The 26,121-nt window shown below is 40.3% G+C and overlaps 1 protein-coding gene across 3 annotated transcripts in view; it reads right to left on the bottom strand.

Moving 5' to 3' along the window:
* Positions 1–308: 308 nt before the first annotated feature.
* Positions 309–26,121, bottom strand: part of fgf14 (fibroblast growth factor 14) — a 507,463-nt gene continuing 481,650 nt past the window's right edge. For all 3 annotated transcript variants that reach the window (XM_043691268.1, XM_043691271.1, XM_043691270.1), the window contains exons 4-5: positions 12,176–12,374; positions 309–3,882 (exon numbers count right to left, since the gene is read on the bottom strand). In XM_043691268.1, the coding sequence (XP_043547203.1) occupies positions 3,746–3,882; positions 12,176–12,374 (336 nt within the window). In that variant the 3' untranslated portion in view covers positions 309–3,745. The remainder of the gene's footprint in view (positions 3,883–12,175; positions 12,375–26,121) is intronic.

Raw genomic sequence — 26,121 nt, 5'->3', positions numbered from 1 at the left:
ATGTGCGAACAGATTTTTAGTGCCAAAACAATTCAGGATGTGAACTATTCTATAGTTCAAAGTTTGGCACAATATAAATCACAAGTCCAATTCTGGAGTCAACTGCAAAAAAGGTTTATAATCACACTTCACTCAATGTTGACCTGATGAGCACACAGAAAAAGAAAGGATGAAAATATTTGTAGAAAAAGAAAAACTGGACAATGGAGCTAAAATGACATTTCCTGGTTGTCCCTCCTTCTTCTTGGATAGCACCAGAGATTGCAAGTCACATTTCAGTAGTGCAAAGTGTATGGGCTATGGTTGGACTGTGTCTTCATAGAAATATTTTATTCAATATGCTGTATTTGTGTACAACAAATGATAATAAACATTTAAACTGTACAATGCAGACAAACTTTTTTGCATATATGTATGTAAATTTAGTAATACATACCAACAGTTCTTGATACATACAACCTACTACATGCAGTTCTGTTTCATCAATGCCATCCTCTTCCCATGCAACAAATGAGACAACAGACAAAAATAGGAACCAAAGCACAAAGAATTAATATCCCTCTCTGCTGTATGTCTCTCTAAAAACAAAAACATGAAAAGAAGTAATTTGTCAAGGACAACCATTCATTTGGAAAAAACACGCTCACTGACAACGTATAAACAAAGGAGAACAAAAAAGGGATTAACAGCTATATACTCATTGTCATTAACAAAAATAAATTCAGCCCAAGTTTAATTCATCAATTGTTTTGTGAAGGGCAAATGATAAGAGTTCACTGTCAAAAACTTCAAGTTGTATGTGATCTTCTCCATGTGATCTCTGGTCACGCCTGCCCCCATAAAGCCAAAATCAAAATTACTCTTACAAGTAGTTTCATTTTTAATCACAGCATTTAATTAGCTCAGTACAGAGACTCCGCGCTGGCTGACTGATGTGCTTAAATCTTCTTTTCTGTTCCTTTTTATTAAAAAAAAACACAAATCGGTCATTGGACAAACAATGAGTTATAAATTGCTAAAAGTTATCAGATGTAACACATTAGCAGCATAGCAGCAGCAGAGCGACATTTCCTACTCAGTAAGAATCTGCAGAAATATTTTGTAAAATAAACCAGAAATATTAGAAAGAAAAAATACTTATTGAATTGATTTCAAGCTTGTTAAGAACTGCGAAACCTGCAGCTGACAAACAATTCTTTGTAATGCAGAAACACTTTGACCATCTATATTACAAGTAAATCTTATGGGAAAGTGAGAATATGTTTGCACAATCTGGTTGAAAATAAAATGATTGAAACATACTGAATAGTACCAGACTATAGAATGGCTTTCAATTAGTACAATGCTCATCTTTGAGAATTCACATTTATAAAGTCCTACTCATCAGTTTCCTAAATTAGTTTTCCTTCACTGATATAATGACACAACTCACAGTGTAGCGAAGTCATTATTTTTTGATTTTAAATTAAACTCAATATTCACATTTCTCTCCTTTATTTCAGTTAAATGCATTTTTCATGTTTTGCATTCTCCATTACATTGAGTCTCGTCATATATATAGTAAGCGGCCATGAATCTCACGACTCCAATCTTTGTTTTGAGGCAGTGGTGTTCGTAAACATGTTGAAAAGTAATTTTCATTCAACAAATGACAGTTTTAGCTAGGTCTAGGGGACTCGCACTTGATTTCATTTTGGTGATGCTGTCATTGTGTATTATATTTCGAAAGATTTCACTTAGCTTGGTAAGGATAGATTTTCCTGAATTAATTATGACTTTTTTGCTATTTTACTGAGTTTACTTACTTACTTACTTAGACACCCTCTCAAGTCCCATGTTTGGGAATTATATTATCTTAAGCTTCTGTTCAATACACATCAGAATAAAGCACTTCTCACTTGGTAGAATTACAGTAGAAACTATATTGAAGAAACTTACTATTAAAATTACTGGCTGGGTGGAGTTAAAATATCAATGTAATTGTTTTTGATGATTAATATTTCAGCATGTTGGAAGATTGCTTAGCTAGAATACTGTAGCAAGCAGTTATGAGAGTAATGTGGGAAGTTCTAGTTAGAACAATTTGAGTATTTGTCAGCCAGCTATTTGTGTCTTTTCAGGTTAGTTTGCTTTGGTGGAATAGGGTAAACTGTGAAAAGAATGAAATTTCTAAATAACATGGAGCATGTTGACATTGATTTGTGATTAGAAAAGGAAACTATATGAAGCACTTAAAATAACTCAGTAATTCAGATAAATTAATTGATTGAAGTTAACTATGACTCACGATAATCACCTCCTCTTCCACTAGGACTCCTGGTTTTGGTGTGCATTTAAAGACAAGGCAAATCACCTGCAGCCCAGCAGTTTCCAGCGACTCGTGGCCAGCTGCATGCTGGGCTAGAGGTACGCTGGCACATTGACCACAATGAGCCGAACTACATGCTGAGCTTAAAGAGGAGAACAAAAAGAAAACTCTCACAAGTCTCCCTCACAACCATTAAAATCCCTTTTTCTTTACACACTCCATAACGATAACAAAGGCACCTCTTTTCAATCTTACCTCCTGTTACTGTGGTGAGGTCACACACCGATAGATAGCCTTGCCTACACTCCCCATAAACTAGACGGAATTGCTCATGGTCCTGTGACATTGTTTCAGCATTGGGTTTAATTCAAGCAGGGAGCAGACTTTTCCCAATGAGCCATCGAAAGCACAATCCCAGGGTATGAATGTGGAACACAAAATTTCCAAGAATGCTGATGGGGGGGGAGGGAGGGTTGAAAGGGTTAGCTTTTGCGCATGGGTTAGCCCCACACACAATCGGGGAGCAGTGGAGCCTGCTCACTGGACAAGGCATTGGGCATGACCAGTGTGTGCAGCACAACGTCACAAAAAAAGGGAACTGTGGAGGAGCCGGGTGCTCATCAGAGCACCTTCTACTGATTGTGATTGACTAATTCCCTCTACACTACCACCAATCTAAAGAGCAATTTGTCAGTCTCTTTTCATTTGCACATCTAGCCATTAGATTGAGACATTGATCCCGTGGCTCATTGATACACATTGTTGTCATAGTTTTTTTCTGACACTTCCCATATCCCTGATAATTGTTGATGTTTCCAGTCCAACACTGGTGTCAACCCAGTGTTGGCATTTTAATTTTCTCTTCGTCTACTTTTCCTCAACAGCAAAAAACACACAACAGTCCCTGTGAAAGAAAAAGAGGTTAGGACAGTGCATAGAGCAGCCATGTTAAAAAACGAGAGAGGGACTTAGTCCTGAATGAGCAGAGATATACAGCAATGATCTGCGATCCCCACTGCTGTCTGCTGTGTTACAAATCGACAGGTCTGAAACACTTAACCTTCTCCGGGACTCGAAAAAAGAGACACTCTCTCAGGTGTGTGTTTAGCAGGCAATGTACCAAATGCAGTTGTGAAATACGTCATTCTCATGGAGTGTCACAGTTAAGTGGAAATAGATAAAAGGCATTCATTCCATTATCTTGGTAGGACATCCATGGTAAGAGTTTAGCTGGTTCTCCAAATATCTTCTTGTTGTGGAAAGAGCTACGCATTGAGATTTATCCACTTGCAATGAGATAGACCAAAGACTGCAATGAACAAGGGGTTCACTTGCTTTACCTGATCCACAGACATTAGAAGGAGAGAGTCTGCCAGGGATAAATCACACAACAGTGCAATGGTTTAGGAATTCACGTCCTCACCAAGATCTGGCTGGCTATGTTGACTTGTTCTTTTTCACTTGCTTTCCTCCATTCATTATTGCAGAAGTACTTGTGCTTTTGCTGGGGGTGGCTGCATTTTTCGGTACGGTTTCACCAATGTCGTGCAGTGATGGCTCTCGGTACATGGCAACTGCAAGTGATCGGAGACAATACAGACATGAAACAGCCATTTGTATTCTGCATTCGCAATGTTCACAAAAGACCCTATGCTGCCACAACCCTTCACTAATGACATGGACCCTGTCTTGAAAGGATTGGTGAAACTGTAAGGCTCTGCTCATTAGAGGTTAAACACATGGAAAGTCAGGTTTTGATTTTGGTTTAAGTTTCAGATCTAGTAATATAATTTTCTGATGGTGGGGTTTGCCAAACACATTTGCTTCCAGACAATACATCTTTAATAGGCAGAACTTGTTGCTTTGCATAACCGATGACACTGAACATGCCTCTCTCATTGGAAAGCTTAAGAATGAGGTTTTCTTTGAAATTAACAAAATTTCCAATGAAATTCTCTTTTCAGTGAGGTCATGTTCCAGATTTTAACCGTCACTTATGGGGTGGGGTGTCAGGAGTGGGAGGTGGTCGAGTAAAAGTGTGTGGAGGCAAGGGGTTAGTAAGGAGATGGAATGAGGTGAGAAGTGGAATGAGGAGGTTTTGGGAGAGGAGGGGGAGGAAAGGGTCAGAGAAGATATGGTGAGGGCCTCCAGAAAGGGTAGGAGGAAGCAGGAGCCTTGGGGAAAAATGGGCACACAGGGAGTTGAATAAGTGTGTTGGAAGAGGAATAATGGAACATTAGGTAGTAGAAGACAGACAGGGAAAGGACAGGATCAAAGGGAGTGTGCAATGCAAAATGCAATCACAGCTAAAAGGTTTCAGTTCGGATCATATATATCTAGGATTGGATAAATACTTGAAAAGGAAAAGAATAGGCAGGGTTTTGGGGAAAAAGCAAGGGGATGGAACCAATTGGATAGCCCATTCAATCAACCTGCATGGCTTGCTGGGCTAAATGGTCTCCTCTATACTATATTACCCATTGGACTCCTGGGCCGCATCTTCATGGCACTGGTCAGCAAGCTGCTTACAAAGGAAATCAGCAGCAATCCACTGGGCAGATCAAAAAGTCCTAGGATCTGCCCACAAATTATACAAACACCAGGGGGTTACCAATCCTCCAGCTTTGCCCTGGGCTCTGCATAGATTTAAGATCAATCTGCAGGACACTGCTGGGAACGATATTTTGGAGAAAGCTTTCTGGGGATGTAAAAGCAAATAACATGTTCGCATATTGATGAAAAGAGAGCTATACTGCTGAAGGTTTTCATCTTCCACTAACCCAGATGAACACAAGAATGCTGTAATAGTGATCACAAATATTTATAGTGCGGGAAAAAGGCAGCTGTTTGGTTGACAGGTTGACTCATTGTCATGGAGAAAACAATGAGGATCTGATCTCCTGACATTGAGGAAACAGCAATATATTTCCAAGTCAGCATAGTGTGTGGCTTGGAAGGAAGCATTCAGGTTTTCCCATGCATCTATTGCCTTTGTCTTTCTAGGGATAGAGTTCATGGGTTTTGGAAAGCAGTTTGCAAAGAAGCATCAGCAGGTTATGGCAGTGCATCTTGTAGGTGGGACACACTGCTGCCACTGTGCATCTGTGGCAAGGGAGTCAATATTGAAGATGATGAATGGGGCATCATTCAAATTAACCTCTTTATCATTTATGGTGTTGAGCTTCTTGAATTCCTAGCCGCTGACCTTCTCTTGTAGCCACAGAGCTTACACGGCAGGTCAAGTTTAGTTTCTAGTCAATGGTAACTGCCAGGATATTGATTGTGGGGGAGTCAGCGGTTGTAATTCCATTGAAAATTAAGGAGCAGTGGTTAGATTTCCTCTTGTTAGAGGTGGTCATTGTATGGTGCCTGTGTGGTGCATATGTTTCTTTCCACTTGCTGGGCAGCATGGTGGCTCAGTGGTTAGCACTGCTGCCTCACAGCGCCAGGGACCCAGGTTCAATTCCTACCTTGGGCAACTGTCTGTTTGGAGTTTGCACATTCTCCCCATGTCTGCGTGTGTTTCCTCCCACAGTCCAAAGATGTACAGTTTAGGTGAATTGGCCATGCTAAGTTGCCCATAGTGTTAGGTGCATTAGTCAGGTGTAAATGTAGGGGAATGGGTCTAGGTGGGTTGCTGTTCGGAGTGATGTGGACTTGTTGGGTCGATGAGCCTGTTTCCACACTGTAGGTAATCTAATCTTGTCAGCCCAGGGGCAGTCATGGTCCAGCTCTTGCTGCATTTGGTCACGGATTGTTCATTATCTGAGGTGTTGCAGATGATATGGAACATTGTGCAATCATATGTGAACATTCCTACTTCTGACCTTTGATGGAGGAAAGGTCATTCATGAAGCAGCTGAAGATGGTTGGCCCTACGATACTACCATGAGGAAATCCTGCAGACAAGTCCTGGAGCTGAGATGACTGACCTCCAACAACCAAATCATCTTCCTATAGCCCAGGTATGAGGCATTCCAAATACTAGTCACTCACTGTTTTAAAAAGTTTATCCCTCACTCTAGCTCTTTTGTCAATTACCTTAAATATCTAGTTATTGGTCCTTCATCTATTGGATACATTTCACTTTATTCGGTCTCTTTGAATAACAGAATCAGAAACAACTGGAACCCACTGTCATCTTTGATACGCTGGGCCCCATTTCACTTGGTTTTCTCTGGCAAAACCAAGATTTCACAGCAGATTGATGTAAGTGGACATTTTTATCAATTGCAGGATAGAGATACATAGGGAACTTTGCTTCACTGGAATTGTGTGCTGAGATTCACAGTGCCTGGTCTTTGGCACAATGGCTGTAGTGCAAGAAAGTAAAGATTAAATAATACAATCATTATAAAACAAAGGTTATTCAATATGGCATCTATGAATCTAATTATTAATCAACAACAACTTGAGTCTATCTCATGACATTCAAGTGATAAAACATCCCAAGGCAAAAGAGTTCAAAAAGAAGATTTGACACCAACCAGATACGAACAGCATATAACAAGAATAATTTCCAAATCTTTCCCTTCAATGAACCTAAGAACAGGTGGCTTAATGCTTGGTCAGAGTGAGGTTTTAAGGACTATCCTAAAGAGGAGGGAGAGACAGATAGACAGACAGAAAGAGAGGGAGACAGAGAGAGAGAGAGAGAGAGAGAGACAGAAAGGGAGGGAGAGAGAAAAAATGGGAGAGACAAAGAGTTTGGAGGGGTGTGGGAGAGAACTCCAGAATTTAGATCTCAGACAGACATGGCAACAGCCACCAATGATAGTGCAATGAATACCAAAGATGCTCAAGAAGTTGGAATTGTAGAAGCACACAGATGGGGAATGAAAGGAATCAGGATGATTTTTTTTTACAAATCTAGGCATTGCTGGAATGGAAGACAATGCAGGTCAGTGAATAACCGAAAGATGGACAGATCGTCTTGCAGTATGTCAGGCACAAGAGTCCAGAATTGGAGTAACGTAGAGAGCTTTGAGTGTTTCAGAAGACAAAGGGAAATGAAGAATCTGAGAATAATAATAATAATCACACATATACTTAACATCACACTTTCCATAGCATGAATCACTGGGTATGTTTTCACATCTGTGGTTCTCAATCTTGAGGTGATTGGCCGATAATGCCTGATTGAATTCCCAAGTATCAATTCAAACCATCCACTTTTATAGACCTTTACTTGCACCTTGCCATTTGAAACTCTGTTTTAATTTAAAAAAGCGATCTCCCAATCCTTAACTTTGAATGAACTATCAATCAAATAATTCAAATGAAAATGATTACAGGGAACTGAGTAAACAAAGGTTATGAAGATAGTTCTGATTGAAGCATTGGTCAAAATCATTTAACATTTCACAATTACAGACATTAAGTTAATGGTCTGTAGTTACTTGTATTTTTGTCTCCTTCCCTTTCTAAATAAATGCATGACATTGGCACTTTTCCAATCCTCTAGCATTTTTCCAAGGGATTCTTGGCAAAGTACAACCATTATCTCTGTAGCTTCTTATAATATCCTAGGATGAATTCCATCAGGTCAAGGAGAAGTTTATTCATTGTTAGCCTCATTAGTTGCCCTAGTAATTATTCTCCAGTGATATTTATAGTACTATGAAGTCTGATTCAAAGTATTTATGTTTAAAGAAAATTAAAGATTATAAATTTTAAAATGCTCTTGATGTCCATCTTGATGGTATTTGCAAGTTAACACTCAAAGTTTACTTTCTCAATCTTTATTATTTATTTGGTTATCATTTGTTAATTGTTAAAGCTTTCCCAATTCTCCAGCTTACCATTAAACTTTGCCACATTGCATTTCTTTCTCTTTAAAGTTGCTGCTATCATTAACTTCCCCGGTTAAATATGGTTGGTGTGACTCCTTTCTAGAATCCTTCTTCCTTGCTCGGATGTATGTTTGTTGTGAACCATGAGGGGTTACCTCAGGTTACAACAGGATCTGGACCAGATGGGCCAATGGGCTGAGAAGTGGCAGATGGAGTTTAATTCAGATAAATGCGAGGTGCTGCATTTTGGGAAAGTAAATCTTAGCAGGACTTATACACTTAATGGTAAGGTCCTAGGGAGTGTTGCTGAACAAAGAGAGCTTGGAGTGCAGGTTCATAGCTCCTTGAAAGTGGAGTTGCAGGTAGATAGGATAGTGAAGAAGGCATTTGGTATGCGTTCCTTTATTGGTCAGAGTATTGAGTACAGGAGTTGGGAGGTCATGTTGCAGCTGTACAGGACATTGGTTAGGCCACTGTTGGAATATTGCATGTAATTCTAGTCTCCTTCCTATCGAAAAGATGTTGTGAAACTTGAAAGGGTTCAGAAAAGATTTACAAGGATGTTGCCAGGGTTGAAATCTGAGCTACAGGGAGAGGCTGAATAGGCTGGGGCTGTTTTCCCTGGAACGTCGGAGGCTGAGGGGTGACCTTATAGAGGTTTACAAAATTATGAGGGGCATGGATAGGATAAATAGGCAAAGTCTTTTCCCTGGGGTCGGGGAGTCCAGAACTAGAGGGCATAGATTTAGGGTGAGAGGGGAAAGATATAAAAGAGACCTAAGGGGCAACCTTTTCACGCAGAGGGTGCTATGTGTATGGAATGAGCTGCCAGAGGAACTGGTGGAAGCTGGTACAATTGCAACATTTAAGAGGCATTTGAATGGGTATATGATGGGTGGGACTAGATTGGGTTGGGATATCTGGTCGGCATGGACGGGTTGGACCGAAGGGTCTGTTTCCATGCTGTACGTCTCTATGACTCTATGAACTAATTTCTTAAACATCTCCTACTGTCTTTGCTGCTAAACTCTTTTTTCAGCCCATACCAGCTAGCTCTGCCCTCATTCCCTTATTCTGTAATTGATGTTCAATCCACTTATTTTCAACTCAAGTTTCTCCTTCTCAAACTGAATGCTAAATTCAACGATGTTATGCTCACTGTTTTCTAGGGGATCCATTACTCCGAAATCATTTCTTGAACCTTCCTCATTATATATCATTGGATCCCAAATAGCCTGATCCCTGATTGGATTCCTACATGTTGTTCTCGGAAAATGTCTCAAATACACTCTATGAAACCCTCCTCATGGCTACCTCTGCCAATCTGATTTTTTCAAACTACATGAATATTAAAGTCACCCTTGATTAACGTGTTGCCCTTTTTAAAAAGGGCATTGTTATCTCTTGGCTTATTACCTGTCCGAGCACATAGTTCCTGTCAGGGGGCTTACAAACTACTCCCACCAGTTCTTGTTATTTCTTAACCTCACCCAAATGAATTCTACATCTTCTGATCTAAGATCATTTCTTGCTATCATACTTGCTCCATCATTTACTAACCGAACTACCCCACCACCCTTTCCTTGCTGCTTGTCTTTTTGAGAAGTAACATACCCTAAATATTCCCAGCTTTGACCTTCTTGTAGCCATGTCTCTGTAATGGCTATAAGATTATCTTCACCAACATCTAGTGGAGCTGTGAATTTGTTTATTTTGATCTAAATGTTGTATGCATTCAAGTAGAGAGCTATTAATTGGACTTTTCACCACTTTTTTTCCCCCATTGACCCTAATCTAACCCAAATGTTTGTACACTGTGTCCCTTTCTATCCAACTCTGTATATTGTAATTCAAATAGGTACCCAACAATGCTGCCATATTCCTTTTGTTTTGTAAGCCTACATTTGCCACATCCCTAACCTTCCCCCCTCTAATTACTTTAATGCCCTTTCTACATCTGTAGTTATTTGATTGGCCAGGACACTGGTCCAAGCACTGTTTTAATCCCATCAGAACAATTGTCTTTTGTGCAGTACCACTGCCCAAATATAATCAATTTCACCAATCTTTGAAGTTAAAAATCACACAACACCAGGTAATAGTCCAACAGGTTTAACTGGAAGCACTAGCTTTTGGAGCGCCGGTCCTTCATCGGGTGGTACCAATCTTTGAGACATACATTTAACAAAAATGTGCTGTGACAATTCTCCTGTGGGTCAGGTAGTAATCCACAGATTATTACCTTGGAGGTTCTGCTTTTCAATTTAGCCCCTAACTGTTCAAACAGTTTCAGTACAATCTCCTGTCAAGTCCTATTAGTACCACTGGTACCTGCATAAGAACATCCATGGTGCTTACTTGGGAAGTTAAAATTCCAAGTGCTGGTTTTACCCTGCCCAGACTGTTCTGGTATTGCCAAATCCAGGCAGATATGGGCTGTTTGCCTCATTTGGATCTTTTGTCAGCATGTGTAAAGCCTACTCAGGAGTCTAATCTGCTGGAGTGTCATCTGGCACCTTTGGAAATGTTCACTCCCTTCCCCAGAAAGTATTCACCTCCTCCCCTCCGATACCATCCCATGAGTGCTCTTTCTGGCCACCCAACCCCGCCCACTCTCATGACTCACCATCTCCATTGTGTACATCTGACATCAAAAGATTTGGGGTTGTCAGGCAGAGGAGGGGTGTGACTGAACATCAGTGTGAGGAGGATAAAGACTGTCAAGGCATCAAAGAGCGAGGGAGGGACTGAACATGGTCAGTGAGGGCTGCTGATAGGGATAGACCCTGTCAGGGTGATGAGGGTGGAGAATACTGTCAGGGTTGGGGGAGAAGGTCAATGCAGTTGGAGAGTGAGGGAAGGGAATGAACACTGTTGGGTGTGAGAGGGGTGAAGTCAGGGAGGTGGTGAAAACCATTGGGGTGCAGGAGTGGTCTGAACTGTCAAAGAGTTGGTGGGGTGAGTGAATACCTTTGGGGTTGAAGGAGACAACCATGGTGAGGGAGGGTGAACATTGTTGGGGGCCAAAGGAAGTTGAGAACATTGTTGGGGTGCAAGCATGAGCAAGAACACTGCGGGGGTACCTGATGGGTACAGAGTGAACATGACCTGCTGTGAGGGGATGTTAACTCTAAACAAAAGAATCTCAACCGTGGGGTGATTAGTAATTGGAGGCATTACTTTCAAAATATTTACTGAAAATATAGAACTGGAAGAAATGCAATTGCTTAAAGCTCTGAACAAACACACCCTTATTGAAATATAGCAGCTGGTGTCATTAAAAGGGGGTCCAACAATTCTGCCTTATGAGGAACCAATGCATGGAAGGTACACTCCATAATTGTGAATAAGCCTGTTTCAGAAGTCAGGTCCAGAAATGTGAAGTTTAGTTGTCCAACAAAAATGTAGGAGTGACCATCTAACGGTGAATGTCACTCCCCAGAAGATTAGGGACATTCACATTGTTTCTTTCTTCATAGGTGCTGCCTGATTTACTGAGTATTTCCATACTTCCTGTTCTTCAGATCTGGAGCACCAATAGTATTTTGTGCAATATTGATACTTGGGCTCCTGCTACAATGTTCAGTTACTGAAAGGGGTTCTAACCAGACAATTGTAACTGTTAAGAGAATCAGCAGAAACCACATGCGGCCTTTGTTCACTCGGGGTGAGATAGCCTTGGATATGATTTATCCATTAAGGAGATTTAGCTTCAGATGATGATTCCTCCAAGGGAGACTGTCTAGCATCCTCACTAACTGTCCTTTAAATCTCTGTAACTGGCAGTGACAGAATTATTTAATTGATGCTACTGCAAGCTCTGAGGCCATAATGGCTCTTTTTTGAAATTATCAAGTAATTAATTTATTAATTCAAAACTAGTTCCTACTTTTCTTTATAGGTACACTATATATATAAGGCACAAAACAGTATTATCTCAAACCTTATCCCATTTGTTCCCGGACAACCCATGGACTTCATAATAAAGGGTCCTACCATTATTTTATAACATTTTACAGTCAAAATAACCATGAAAAATGGCAACATCATTGATGATCTACTGTCAACGATTTACCTTCCAATGGTTTGGGCAGGAAATGAGATGCTGGTTTGGTTTTCTTCACGCGATTTCCCTTCATGATTTGGCCATCCTTGTTGAAACCCAGATACCAAGCTCTGCCAGATTCCTGCTGTCTGTAGAGCATTGACGAATAGATCACATAGTAGTTCTCATACACTGATTCCTTAAACTTGCATTCAGGTGTAAAAAGTTCCTGTGGAAAAACAACAGAATGGTTTTAATTGAATATTTAAGTTGGGCTGCAATCTATATCTTAAAGTAAAATAAACTCTTATTGCAGAATTATGGAAATTTATAGGGGAGAAAGAGCTTATTTGGCCTACTGCGTCAATGCCAGTCCTTTTCCCTGTAGTCTTCCAATTTTGCTTCTTTTAGATACCCAGTTGCATTTTAAATGTCTCAACTGTATCTGCCTCTGCCACACTCTCTACCAGGGGATTTCAGATCCTAAATACAACCTGCAGAATAAAAAATTACTCTTTGCCTTTGGTCCCTTTGCCAATCATCATAGACCAATGTCCTCTGGTTCTTGTCAACTGGAACAATCTCTCTCTATCTGCTCTCTCTAAATTCCTCACGATTTTGAAAACCTCTATCAAATCTTTTCTTGCCCTTCTCCTCAATAATATATTCTTGAAACCCACTTTATTATGAATCTCTTTTACACCATTTCCAATGCCTTCACATTCTTCCTGAAGTACACTCCCAGAATTGGGCACCATGTTGCAGTTGAGATCTAACTAGTTTTATTTGTTAGTTTGGATTCCATGCTAAAAGCCCAGGATTCTGCATGCCGCTTAAACCCACATCCTGAATTTTTCTGTAACTGGTAAACTTCAGACACTGCAAAAATTTTTATTTCAGTCTTGTCAGCAAAACATTGCTTCACCTCCTCACCAAATTGAAATGAAGGCTCAAGACAACATTTTACTAAATTAATTCTTCAGCATAACTTTATAACATGATACTTCTCTCTCAGTCTTCCTCTGCTCCTGCAATTGTCATGGTTTTGCCTTTCAAGTTTGGCGCCACCTACCAGTTCTGTGTCCAACTGGGGCTGAGTGGGTAGCACTTTCACCTCGGAGTCAGGAATGTTCAAACACTTGAGCACAGAATCTACGCTGATACTCCTCTGGCCAGAACTGAGACAGAGAGAGAAAGTTGCACTTCATAGAGTAGAAGAGTTGTACATCCCGGAAACAGACCCTTCGGTCCAATTTGTCCATGTGAACCAGATTTCCTAAATTAATCTATCCCATTTGACAGCACCTGGACCAAATCCCTCTAAGTCTAAGCTTTTCCTATTCATATCCCCATCCAGATGCCTTTTAAATTCCACACAGAAGGTGGTGCTTGTATGGAATGAGCTACCAGAGGAAGTGGTGGAGGCTGGTGCAAATATAACATTTAAAAGGCATCTGGATGGGTATATGAATAGGAAGGGTTGAGAGGAATATGGGCCAAGTGCTGGCAAATGGGATTAGATTAGTTTAGGATATCTGGTTGGCATGGATGAGTTAGACCGACGGGTCTGTTTCCGTACTGTACATCTCTATGACTCTAAATGTTGTAATTGTACCTGTCCCTCTAGCAGCTCATTCCATTGTCTGCGTGCAAAAGCTGTCCCTTGGGTCCCCTTTATATCTTTCCCCTCTCACCTAAAACCTATGCCCTCTAGCTTTGGACTACCCATACCGGGCAAAATAGATCTTATCTATTTACCCTATCCATGACCCTCATGATTTTATAAACCTTTATAAAGTCACCCCTCAGCCTTCGATTCTCCAGGGAAAATAGCCTCAGGCTTCCTAAAGCACTTTACAGCCAATTGAATACTTCTGAAGTGTATTCATTGCTGTGATACAGTAAAATGACAGCCAATTTACACACAGCATGCTCCCAAACCAGAAATATGACAATGCTTGAAAACTTTAGTGGTATTAGTTGAGGGATAAGTTTTAATCAAATCTGGTCATTCTTCTGCTCTTCTTAGAAATAGTGCCAAGTGGAACTTTTATACAGAGCTGAGAGGGCAGTTAGGGTCTCAACTTGACATTTCATCTAAAAAATGGTACAGCATCCTTTAAGTATTGCATCGGGTCTGCAAAACTCGATTTTTGTACTCAAGCCACTGGGGTGGGTCTCGAACCCAAGGCCTTCTCACGTTGAGTGCTACCAACTGAGTCATGGCTGAGAGAGTGTTTTGAAAATGCTGAAAGCATGAAAGGCGCTACAGAAGTGCAACTCTTAAGTCTGGACTACAGAGAGGATTGTTGGGTCCATTATGTTGATTGCCAGATGTTGTTGGAGTAATCCAAGATAAGTGTTGCAATTTATTCCTTTCATAACATTTACAACGGAAGCTTTAACCACCTTGTTTTGAAAAGTTTAACTCTGACATTAAAACAAAAAGCAGAAAAATGTCACTGAATCACGGTGAGCATCCATTCACTAACAACAAATGTTAAGACTTATGTTAGTGACACCTTGGCCCTCAAAAATTGACATTGGAAAACCATTTCATTTCTGTCTTTTCCATTTTCTCCTAGGTGCATTGATTTATCTGTTCCCCACCTCCACCAGCATCTCTCATAAGCAGCTCTTGTCCAATTTGCATTAAAAGATAATAGCTTTATCTTCTAATTACAGTTTGTGCTCAGTACTCTTTTGGAATACTTATTAAGAACTCCCTCCACAATGGGCGACCTCACTGCTTTTATTCTCTGTTTGCAGAACAACTCAAGCTTAACTAACCTGCGGGTTGACAACTAAACACATCTGAGCTTTGTACAGAAGAATGCGCTGAAACAACGATGCATTAGCAAACCTCAATTATGTAAAACATTGCCTTGGAAGATACTGTTTTATATGACATTCATGCTACATTCAAGGGACTGGAATTTGCTGAGTGGAATCACTGGTGATCATTCCGTCCATTTTTCTTATAATGAAAATTGAAGGCACTTACCTAGCCAAGAGTACAAATTTATATTATTTCCTTAATGCATATCTTCACTGAACCTGAGAGCTAAACAAAATATTGGATTTTAAATGTTGATGATTGCAATTAACTTTTAACAGGTGAGGTGTGGAATAAATTAATCAGCCAGCTAATTACTCAAAGATAATGTTCTTGTAAAGACATTAAGATTAGCTTTACATTCAGGAGCAGAGTTTATTTTGATTTGTATAATATAATATACTTTGGTTTCTTTCCAGTCATTATTAAGCATGTTTCTCTTTATTCATTAGTTCACAAGATGTGGGTGTTGCTGACAGAGCCAGTACAGCTGATCATCCCCAATTCACCTTGAGAAATCCATAGAATCACAGAATTGTTACAGTCAGAAGGAGTCCATTTTTGTCCATCGCAAATGCACTGGCCTTCTGAGCAATAAATGCTGGCCTAGCCAGTGACACCCACATCCTGTGAATGAATAAAACAAAATTGTCATCCTCACGGTTTACAATTCTCCCAAGTTATCTGCAAACTTTGAAATGTCCCAAGCCCACCAAGATCAGCTGAGCTAACAAACCCCACGTACATCAGGAAAAGCAACAGTCCCAAAACCGAACCCTGGGGAACTACACTCAAACCCTCTTCCAGCCCAAAAAATACCCATTAAATAAGACTCACAGTTTACTATCTTTCAGCCAATTTTGCATCCATGTTGCTACTGTTTCTTTTATCCCAAGGCCTTTAAATATTGGTGATGAATAGTCTGTTTGAACCACTGCAGTCAGTTTTATAGCAATTTTCTGCAACTGATTGGCCATTTCACAGAGCAGATAATAGTCAACGACATTGTTATTGGTTGGTAGCCACAAATAGATCAGACAGGGTATAGATGAAAGATTTCCTTCCCTAAATGATTTGATAAACAGATTGGATTTTACAATGGCAGAGATTGGATTTTACAATGGCAGAGATTGGATTTTACAATGGCAGAGATTGGAAAATTATGATGAGAGTTTTAAAATTGATAATATTGCTTAACCAGGAGCCTGGGAAGATCAGCCATTTGAAATCTCGGTACTCCTCCCAATACTGAGCCAATTTCTGTCTTAAAGAACTCCTTAAGACCTTCCAATTAAGACAACTACTGATCACCTCTTCTGATCTCTCTTTATGGGAATTTGGGATAATGCTCCAGTGAAGTGCCTCAGGAAGTTTTGCAATAGAGCCTGCTTCAAATTGTGTTCTAATGTATCAGAATGTGTCTAGCTGCTTCACAGCAGTGTTTATCTGATAAAGTATAACACCACAGAAGGAAATATTAGGACAGATGACCAACTACTTGATCAAAGACATTATACAAATACAAGTTATGCTGGAACCCGCTGTTCAGCTAATAAATTGGCAATGACCCGAAAATGAAGCAATGATCAAACTGGAAACAAGACAGCAACTGAGCAAAACCAGCTTCAAGGCAGGAATTGGGAACACACCAGAAATATTCCAAGCAGGAATTAAAGGATTAACTCATTAGCCACATACTAATGAGAGAGAAATGGAACAACAACAGATGTGAAGATATCAGATGTCTCAGATCAAATTTACGTTTGTTAAATTTAGCTAAAATAGCAGAATGTTAACGTGTTTCTAATAACAAATGGGACCACCGATATGGAAAGATTTGTATTTTAGAATCCTTTGATAAATCAGAAAGTAAGAACTGCATGTTTATAGTGTCTTTAACAACCACTGGCCATTTCAAAGTGCTTTACAGATAATAAAGAACTTCTGAAATGTAGTTACAGTTATAACATTGGGAACACAGCAGCAAAATATGTAAACTGCAAGATCCTACAAACAGCAATGCAGTCACATCTAGATAATTTTGTCCTTTTTAGTGATGACGACTGTGGGGTATATATATTGGTCAGGAGATGGGAGGGGAAATCCCAGACCCCCTCACATCTGTTATGCAAAATAGTGTCTTGTTTGTGACTGCTGGAGAGCATCGTTGTGGACTTAGGTTGACATCTTTTTTGAGAGGTAGCACTCAGAACAATGTTGCACTCCATCAATTCTGCACTGGGAACATTGGCCTGGAGACAGATTTGAAAGTTCTAAATCAGGGATGAAAGTGCTGCCACTGAGACATGATTGAATCCTGAACATGTCATTGGGCTAGCTGCATTATCAGTAAATGCCAACATCATGCAAACAATTGTTTTACACAAATAATTCAACTTCTGCACATCTGTAACTCCTTAAATCAAATACGTGACTAGAATGAACAATGTTGTCTTGCTAAATTCACACTTTATAAATTGCATATAACATATATGCCCAGAAAACGTTGCATGCATTTTCAATCAACCGGACTTTAAAATGGTACATTAGCAATGTTTAAACTGTGAAAAGCAAGCACACTTTTTGCTTAAGGACCAGATAACTGAAATGCTTCCTTTCATCCAGAGCATGGTGAGTTTAAATTGCAAACAAAGTCAGTGAGGTGTCAGAACCTGAGCAATTCCGCTGAAAATTACAGTGCAGTCTTTTAAAAGAATCCACTTCAAGCATCTACAGCAGGAAGCACATTTGTGTTTTTACCTCAGACAACAAGAAGTGAGTCAATGTTCTTACCACAGTCACACTTTACTGCTTTTAATATCAATATTTAACTTAATCAAGTTTGTTGGTTCGAGCCTAGTTCCAGTGAAATGTTTATTGGCTACCATAAACTACAGTGAAAACAATTTACAGAATGTGATACTGAAAAACTGGTACAAATGTATTTTTCCAAAACATTCGCTTTTTCACAAAATATCTTAAAAAATGAATGCACTATTATTTGCAGTTACAAGTTACTCAATGAAGATGGCCAACAAAGAGAACATATCATTCATGAATAAAACTGAAAATTCTAAACTGTCCCACTGTTATCAGTCTTTGCACATGCATCTTTTTCAATCATTCTCTCTAAATTCAGGTCTTTTATTGACATGTGTGAGCTGTTATCAGTTCGTCTGGTGTCTGCTCATTCCTGGTGAGATGTTTCTCCCCTGGGTATGTCAGTCCTATGGTGAGTACTCAATAGAGCAAGATGCTTGTCTTTCCGGTTTTGTGTCCTTGCTGGGTTGATGACTTCCTCAGCCTGGGAGCTTCTGTTGCTCACTCTTTGATTTGATTGAAAGCTGCTTTTGTGCGCCAAAATCACAGAGAGCGCAGATAAATGTTCACACTTTGATTAGGCAAGAACTTTGCTGAATAGTTCATAACTCCAACAAGTCATTGCACTGCTTTTGCATCTGTTGGTTGCTACAGTCGTAACCTTATCAAGATCTTGGCAAAGCTTTTGCTGTCAGTACATGATCTTTGTTCTTGACTTCAGGCATCTTCAACTGCCTGTTCTTTATTCCCATCATACTTTTGTTTTCCGCTGTTCCGAAATTCCCTGAAAAAGGGCTTAAGCCCGAAACATCGATTTTCCTGCTCTTCGGATGCTGACTGACCTGCTGCACTTTTCCAGCAGCACACTTTTCAACTTTGGTCTCCAGCATCTGCAGTCCTCACTTTCTCCTGACTTGTCTAAATCACTGGCTCCAGCAGTACTGAGGGAATGGTGCACTGTTGGAAGTGCCATCTTTCAGATGAGGCTGATGATCCCGTCAGATGGATGCATAACATCCACAATGTCAAATAGTAGTTCACCCTAGCCAATATTGATCCTTCAACCAACGTAAATTCATCAACAGATTATACCGAAGGTTGGGTTCAAGTAAAGTCTTGTAATGTTTTTTTCCTTTTCAATGTGGTAAGCTGAACATTTTTTCAATACAGGTTGTATGACAAACAGCCACATGAAATACAGCATTGTAGAACTGAAAGACAATGGTAACTCGTCTAAGTTCTATTCACCCATCATTCTTCAGCAAGTGTTTTGACACTCGCTCCAAGCTTGCGAAAGCCTTGATTCTCATGTTTTTAACCAGGTGTTGAAATAGATCTATGGTGTCACACCTCCTCCCTCATTCTGTAATACCCTTCCAACCCACAACCCTCTGAGATACCTGTGCTCCTTCAATCCTGGCCTCTTGAGTGTCTCAAATTTTAAATGCTTTCTTGGAGGCTGTACCTTTAGCAGCCTTGGCCATCAGGTAAAGAATAGCCACTCTACACCTTGCTGCACTCTTTCTCTCTTTCTTCCCAAAAGACTCTCCTTAAAAAGTTACCTTTCTGACCAAGTCTGTGGACATCAGCCCTAAGACTGGCTTGAGAGGATCAGATTTAACATGCCCATGAAGCATCTTAGGAACATTTTAATATATTAAAAGTGCTATGCAAATACAGAGTGCTGTTTTGCATTGGGTATTTCTATTCGCAGATATGTCTTTCAAATTTCCATTTACGAAGGGTACAAACCCCACAAAGATAATGCAAGCCAGGATTACATTATTCCCCATGTCTCCCAGTTGTCAAGTCAGATGGTTTGTTTTCCCACTGAGATAGGTGTGCCACACTTACCCTCTTTGGAAGGTATGCATAGTGAATACACAACAGAGTATCAGCATGTTCCTGTGCACGTAGCATTTGCCTGGTAATGCAGCAAGAATTTCGCACAGAAAGGTACAGCATTTGGCAACAGGTGCAGGAAAGGATCACAAATTCTTTGGTGGTGCTTTGCATCCCTGGAATGTCAATATCTTGAAAACTCCCAGCTGGGTTTACTCAGCTGCTCCAGTGTTTAAAAAGTAAACCGAGACGGAGCAGGAATAGACATAAAATCCTTTTGAATTGTGTCACTTTTGCAATGCAGGAAACATGGTAGTCAGTTGTGCACAGTAAGCTCCCATAAACAGAAATGAGATATTGGCAAGAGAACCTGTAATCTAGTAATCTTGTTTGAGGAATAGTTATTGACCAAAATAGAGTCAAGAACTCCCCTGTTCTTGTTGCTTATTAATTTATTCTCAGCATTTATTGTCCATTCCTAATTGCACTTGAGAGGCTGATGGTAAGGTGTGAAGGCGGTGGTAAGCAACATCCTAGGGTTGTCAGTGACATGTCCTGTGCTGCTTTAGAGGGAGTTCCAAAAAATAGAATACAGGCATGAACTATTTTCTAAACGGTGAGGAACTTCATAAAGCCAAAGTACAAAGGGATCTGCGAGTGCTAGTCCAGGATTCTCCAAAGGGTGACTTGCAGGTTGAGACCGTGGTTAAGAAAGCAAATGTAATGTTGTTATTTTTCTCAAGAGGGTTGGAATATAAAAATAGTGATGTGCTACTGAGACTTTATAAAGCTCCAGTTAGGCCCCATTTAGAATACTGTGTCCAATTTTGGGCGCCACACCTCAGGAAGGACATACTGGCACTGGAGCGTGTCCAGCGGAGATTCACATGGATGATCCCTGGAATGGTAGGCCTAACATACAATGAGCAGCTGAGGATCCTGGGATTCTATTCATTAGCGTTTATAAGATTGGGGGGCGATCTAATAGAAACTTACGAGGTAATGCATGGCTTAGAAAGGGTGGACGCTGGGAATTTGTTTCCGTTAGGCGGGGAGACTAGGACCAGTGGGCACAGCCTTAGAATTAGAGGGGTTCAATTTAGAACGGAAATGAGGAGACATTTCTTCAGCCAGAGAGAGATGGGCCAGGGGAATTCATTGCCACGGAGCGCAGTGGATGCCAGGACGTTAAATATCTTCAAGGCAAAGGTTAATAGATTTTTGATCTCACAAGGAATTAAGTGCTACGGGGAGAATGCGGGTAAGTGGAGTTGAAATGCCCATCAGCCATGATTAAATGATAGAGTGGACTTGATGGACCAAATGGTCTTGCTTTCACTCCTATGTCTTATGGTCTTATTTTGACCCTGCAATAGTGAAGAAATGGTGATATGGTTCCAAATCAAGATGGTGTGTGACTTGCAGTGACCTTTCACATGGTAATGTTCCCATGTTGCCCTTGTGCTTTCAGGTGTTGATGCTTGTGGGTTTGGAAGGTGTTGTCGATGCGATAAGACCATAGATCATGATAAATAGGAACAGGAATAGGACATCCGACCCCTTGAGCCTGCTCCACCATTCAATAGGAATCGAGCTGATCTGACATCCTCATGTCCACTTTCTTGCGCTATTTCCATGATCTGTGACTCCCCTATTGGTCAAGAATCTACCTTTCTCAGCCTTAAAAATGTGCAAGGACTCTGTTCCCATAGCTCTGTGATAAGGAGCTTTGCAGTAAAAACTTTCAATCCTCTAAGAGAAGAAATTCCTCCTTATCCAGTTGTAAATTGGCACACTGATACTGCAGTGTATCATGTAGTATTGTGTCAATAGTAGAGGAAATGAATGTTGGATGGGGTGCTGATCAATTGGGCTGCTCTGTCCTGGATGATTTTGAGCTTCTTGAGTATTATTGGAACTACAATAATCCAGGCAAGAGGAGAATATTCCATCATACTCCAGATTTGAACCTTGTAGATGGTGGACAGGTCCATTTCAGTTTCTAGTCAACGGTAACCCTAATGTAAATTAGCCAGTGGGGGTTCAGCAATGATAATGCTATTGAACATCAAGTGGTTAGATTCTTCCTTGTTGGGGACGGTCACTGCCTGGCACATCTGTAGTATTATCATGTCTTGCCACTTATCAGCTCAAACCTGGATATTATCCAGGTCTTGGTGCATATTGATATGGACAGATTCAGTAATCAAGGAATTGTGAATAGTCTGAACATTGTACAATCATCAGCAAACATGCCCATATCTGATCTTATGATGGGCACTGATGAGGCAGTTGAAGATGTCTGGAGCTAGGACACTATCCAAACAAACTCTTGTAGTAATATTTCTCCAAAATTGGGCATTTGGATCTTTTCTATCCAGTGAAGAGGGGAGACCATCTCAGCTGAAACATCTGCTTGACCAACTTGGTGGATATTGTTGCCCCCTTTTGGTGACTTACTGTAACCTTCAACTGACAAAACTTACTGAGGTGTGAATGATTTTGCATGGGTATGCTTTCAAAAGACGTGTTAATTGCTCATTTGTTAGGACCTAACAAATTACAATTCCTTAAACATGTGTCTGTAGGATGATGTGACAGCCAATTATTGCCAGGAGGAAAAAAAGTGATTAAATTAAAGAAACAATTTACACCAGTCGAACATTTCTGGACTGATTATTGGAAAATGTCCCCAATGTTCATTTTCTGACGTGCGTTCCCAGATGTGCATACCAGGAACAGACAGTGCAAATGTTTTCCTTATTCTAAAACACAAAATGCTGAACTGTTAACATTTAGAATATATAAGGATGAAATGCTCTATAACACTTACAGAATCAGTCAACAAAATAGGCTCATGAATGTTCTTTGAAGAAAGTTACCCAGTCAGGCCCACACCTTTGCACATAGCCTGCAATGTCACGTTTATTTTCAAACACATATCCCAAAGCCCTTTCAAAATTACCATCAGGTTGCACTTAGAAACATTTCTAAATCTTGTAAATGTTTATGCAGGCCAATCAACTTGAGAGAATAATTACAGGCAAACAACCATAATCACAATGCCGTTTTTCCCACTTTGAGACATTGAAAATATTAAGAAATGTGAATAAATGTGATGTAGCACTGTTTGAGCTACACAGTGGAGTGCCATTCTAACATTGGTAACAGATAGTGGGAAGTGTAGGGGAGAAGTCTAGGGTGATTCATCCATTTATTTTTAAGACTTCCTGGTGGGGACGTAACTTAATTTCCATTCTGAGCTTCCACCAGAGACTCCTGGCTGTGATCTGCAAGCACATGGATAGGAGAGTTATGAAGGCACTCTAACTGTGGTTATGTCATCATCATATTAACTTCCATACACAGCAATCTTCCTGTGACCTTCAGGCATTGAGGCAGTTCTGACAGAATTCAGAAGCATTGCTGGAATCCTTACCCTCACTTATGAACAGATAACAATTTGTTGTTTTCTTTTTGATCATATACTGCAGCTGTACAAAGCTCTGGTACGACCATACTTGGAGTATTGTGTACAGTTCTGGTCACCGCATTTCAAAAAGGATGTGGAAGCTTTGGAAAGGGTGCAGAGGAGATTTACTAGGATGTTGCCTGGTATGGAAGGAATGTCTTATGAAGAAAGGCTGAGGGCCTTGAGTCTGTTCTCGTTAGAGAGAAGAAGGTTGAGAGGTGACTTAATAGAGACATACAAGATAATCAGAGGGTTAGATAGAGCCTTTTTCCAAGTATGGGGACGGCAAACACGAGGGGACACAACTTTAAAGTGAGGGGAGATAGGTATAAGACAGATGTCAGAGGTAGTTTCTTTACTCAGAGAATAGAAAGGGTATGGAATGCTTTGCCTGAAATGGTAGTAGATTTGCCAAGTTTAAGTGCATTTAAGTCGTCATTGGACAGGCATATGGACGTACATGGAATATTGTAGGTGGGATGGGCTTCAGATTAGTATGACAGGGCGGCACAACATCGAGGGCCGAAGGGCCTGTACTGCGCTGTAATGTTCTATGTTCTATATACATTTCACACCATCACTTCACACCGTGTAGATCATTTCTCCAATCCAGTCAGCCAGTGACTTTATTCTGCATTGCAATTCTAATTTTTCTTTAGTGTGTAAGGGATTTTTAAAAATAATATTCTAAGAATTACAGCCTTTGATTCTGTTTTTTTTAATTCATTCATGGGATGAGGGCATCATTGGCAAGGCCAGCACTTACTGCCCAGAGGGCAGTTAAGAGTCAACCCCATTGCTGTGAGTCTGGAGTCACATGCAGGCCAGATCAGGTAAGGATGGCAGTTTCTCTCCCTAAAGGGCATTAGTGAACCAGACAGGTTTTTCCTGACAATTGATAATGGTCTCAAGGTCATCATTAGACTCTTAATTCCAGATTTTTTCAGTGAATTCAAATTTCACCATCTGCCATGGTGGGATTCGAGCCCAGTCTGGATCTCGGGATTAACAGTGCAGCGATATTGCCACAACGCCATCACTTCTCCTGTTATGCGTGTGAAATATTAAATCCAACTGTTCATATCATGACTAAATTTGACTTCCCAAGTACTATCAGAGGCAAATTCGCCATTTAAACAACTGCATTAATCATTCACATTGTGAAACCCAAGTGCACTTCGGCCTTCAGCACGTTAAGTACTCAGGCTTTGCTTTTGGTCAATATGTTAAACCAGATGATTTTGACGCCCTTCTGGTTGGCCATTCTGCCTCCACTCCCACTGACTTCAGTTACATTTGTCAGCCCTAGGGTCAAAGGAAACAAGTTATGTCAGATTGTCGTGGCTCAAACTCCATCACCAGAGAATTGGGCACAAATTTAGTCTGCACCATGGAGTAATCCTTTTTTTCAGATGGGATATCAAACGAAGGCCAAGCCTAGGCTTTCAGATAGATGTGAATGATCCCATTGCCACTATTTCAAGAATGAGCAGGTGAGTTCTCTGTGGCATTCTGGCTGGTATTTATTGCTCAGTCAGTATCACATAATATATTATTTGGTTATTATTACTTGCAGTTTGAGGGAGATTGCTATGTCAGATTTAGTTGCTGTATTTCCTGTATGATAACAGTGACCTCAGTAAAGTATGTAATTGATTGTAACTGTTCAAGTCTTGCACCTTCTTTGAAATAATCTGGAGCTTTGGGAGCCTATAGTCAGCGGTAAATACAGGGTAGGGTGGGTTGCTCTCCAGAGGGTCGGTGTGGACTTGTTGGGCTGAAGGGCCTGTTCCACAATGTAGGGATTCTGATTCTAATTCTAATTCTAGTCACTGTTGCTTTCTCTGTAGCAAAGCCTTAGCTAAACAGAGTGAAAGTTCCAACCAGTCAGCATTCTTTCCCCATTGTACAAATTGCTGCAATCGTTTGAAATTTGGCATTCTTGCATTTGTCCTGATGATTGTAAACCAAAAAGCTTCAACAACATTTCTCACATCTCAACAATATCTTCCCATTGTTTGGTTCCCTTAGAGTCAAAAGATGTCAATCTCAGACTTAAATATACTTGATGACTGAGCACTCACAGTTCTCTGCGGTAGAAAATTCCCAAGATTCACAACCGAAAGTGAAGACATTTCTCCTCATCTCAGTCCTAACTGATCCCAATCTTCATCTGAGATTATGTTGCCTTGTCCTACACTCTCCAACATCTCAGTCCTAACTGATCAAATTCTTCATCTGAGATTATATTCCCTTGTCCTACACTCTCCAACATCTCAGGCCTAACTGATCAAACTCTTCACCTGAGATTATGTTGCTTTGTTCTACACTCTCCAGCATCTCAGTCCTAACTGATCAAATTCTTCATCTGAGATTATATTCCCTTGTCCTACACTCTCCAACATCTCAGGCCTAACTGATCAAACTCTTCACCTGAGATTATGTTCCCTTGTTCTACACTCTCCAGCATCTCAGTCCTAACTGATCAAATTCTTCATCTGAGATTATATTCCCTTGTCCTACACTCTCCAACATCTCAGGCCTAACTGATCAAACTCTTCACCTGAGATTATGTTCCCTTCTTCTTCATTCTCCAGCCTCTCAGCATCTACCCCATTAAATCCTTTTAGAGTCTTTGTGTTTCAACATGATCATTTATTCTTTTAAACACCAGATGATATAGATTAAAAGGGGCTGAATGGCCTCTTCCAGATGCTATGTATATAACACTACCACTCCATTTCAATGCCCTCTCTTTATTTACACCAAGGTCCAAACCGTAACCTCTCATTCAGATCAAAGCATCTCAGTTATCAGACAGACTAGAAGAACCAATACTCTTCAACGTGAGGTTGGTCTGATAGAAATTTGTAAATTAAATGAAAGGAATAGGTTGTGTTCTTGTGAACAAATTATTCCAGTTAAATAGGCTGAGGAGGATCAGAATCATTGTTTTACATTGTGCTGAGGCCAGCTTCAACTTAGATTCTTTTCCCAGATAATGAG

This window comes from Chiloscyllium plagiosum, chromosome 6, assembly GCF_004010195.1.
Source record: "Chiloscyllium plagiosum isolate BGI_BamShark_2017 chromosome 6, ASM401019v2, whole genome shotgun sequence".
Taxonomy (NCBI): Eukaryota; Metazoa; Chordata; class Chondrichthyes; order Orectolobiformes; family Hemiscylliidae; genus Chiloscyllium; species Chiloscyllium plagiosum.
Note: the sequence above shows the minus strand (reverse complement) of the source record. Positions and strands in the feature narration are given on the sequence as shown.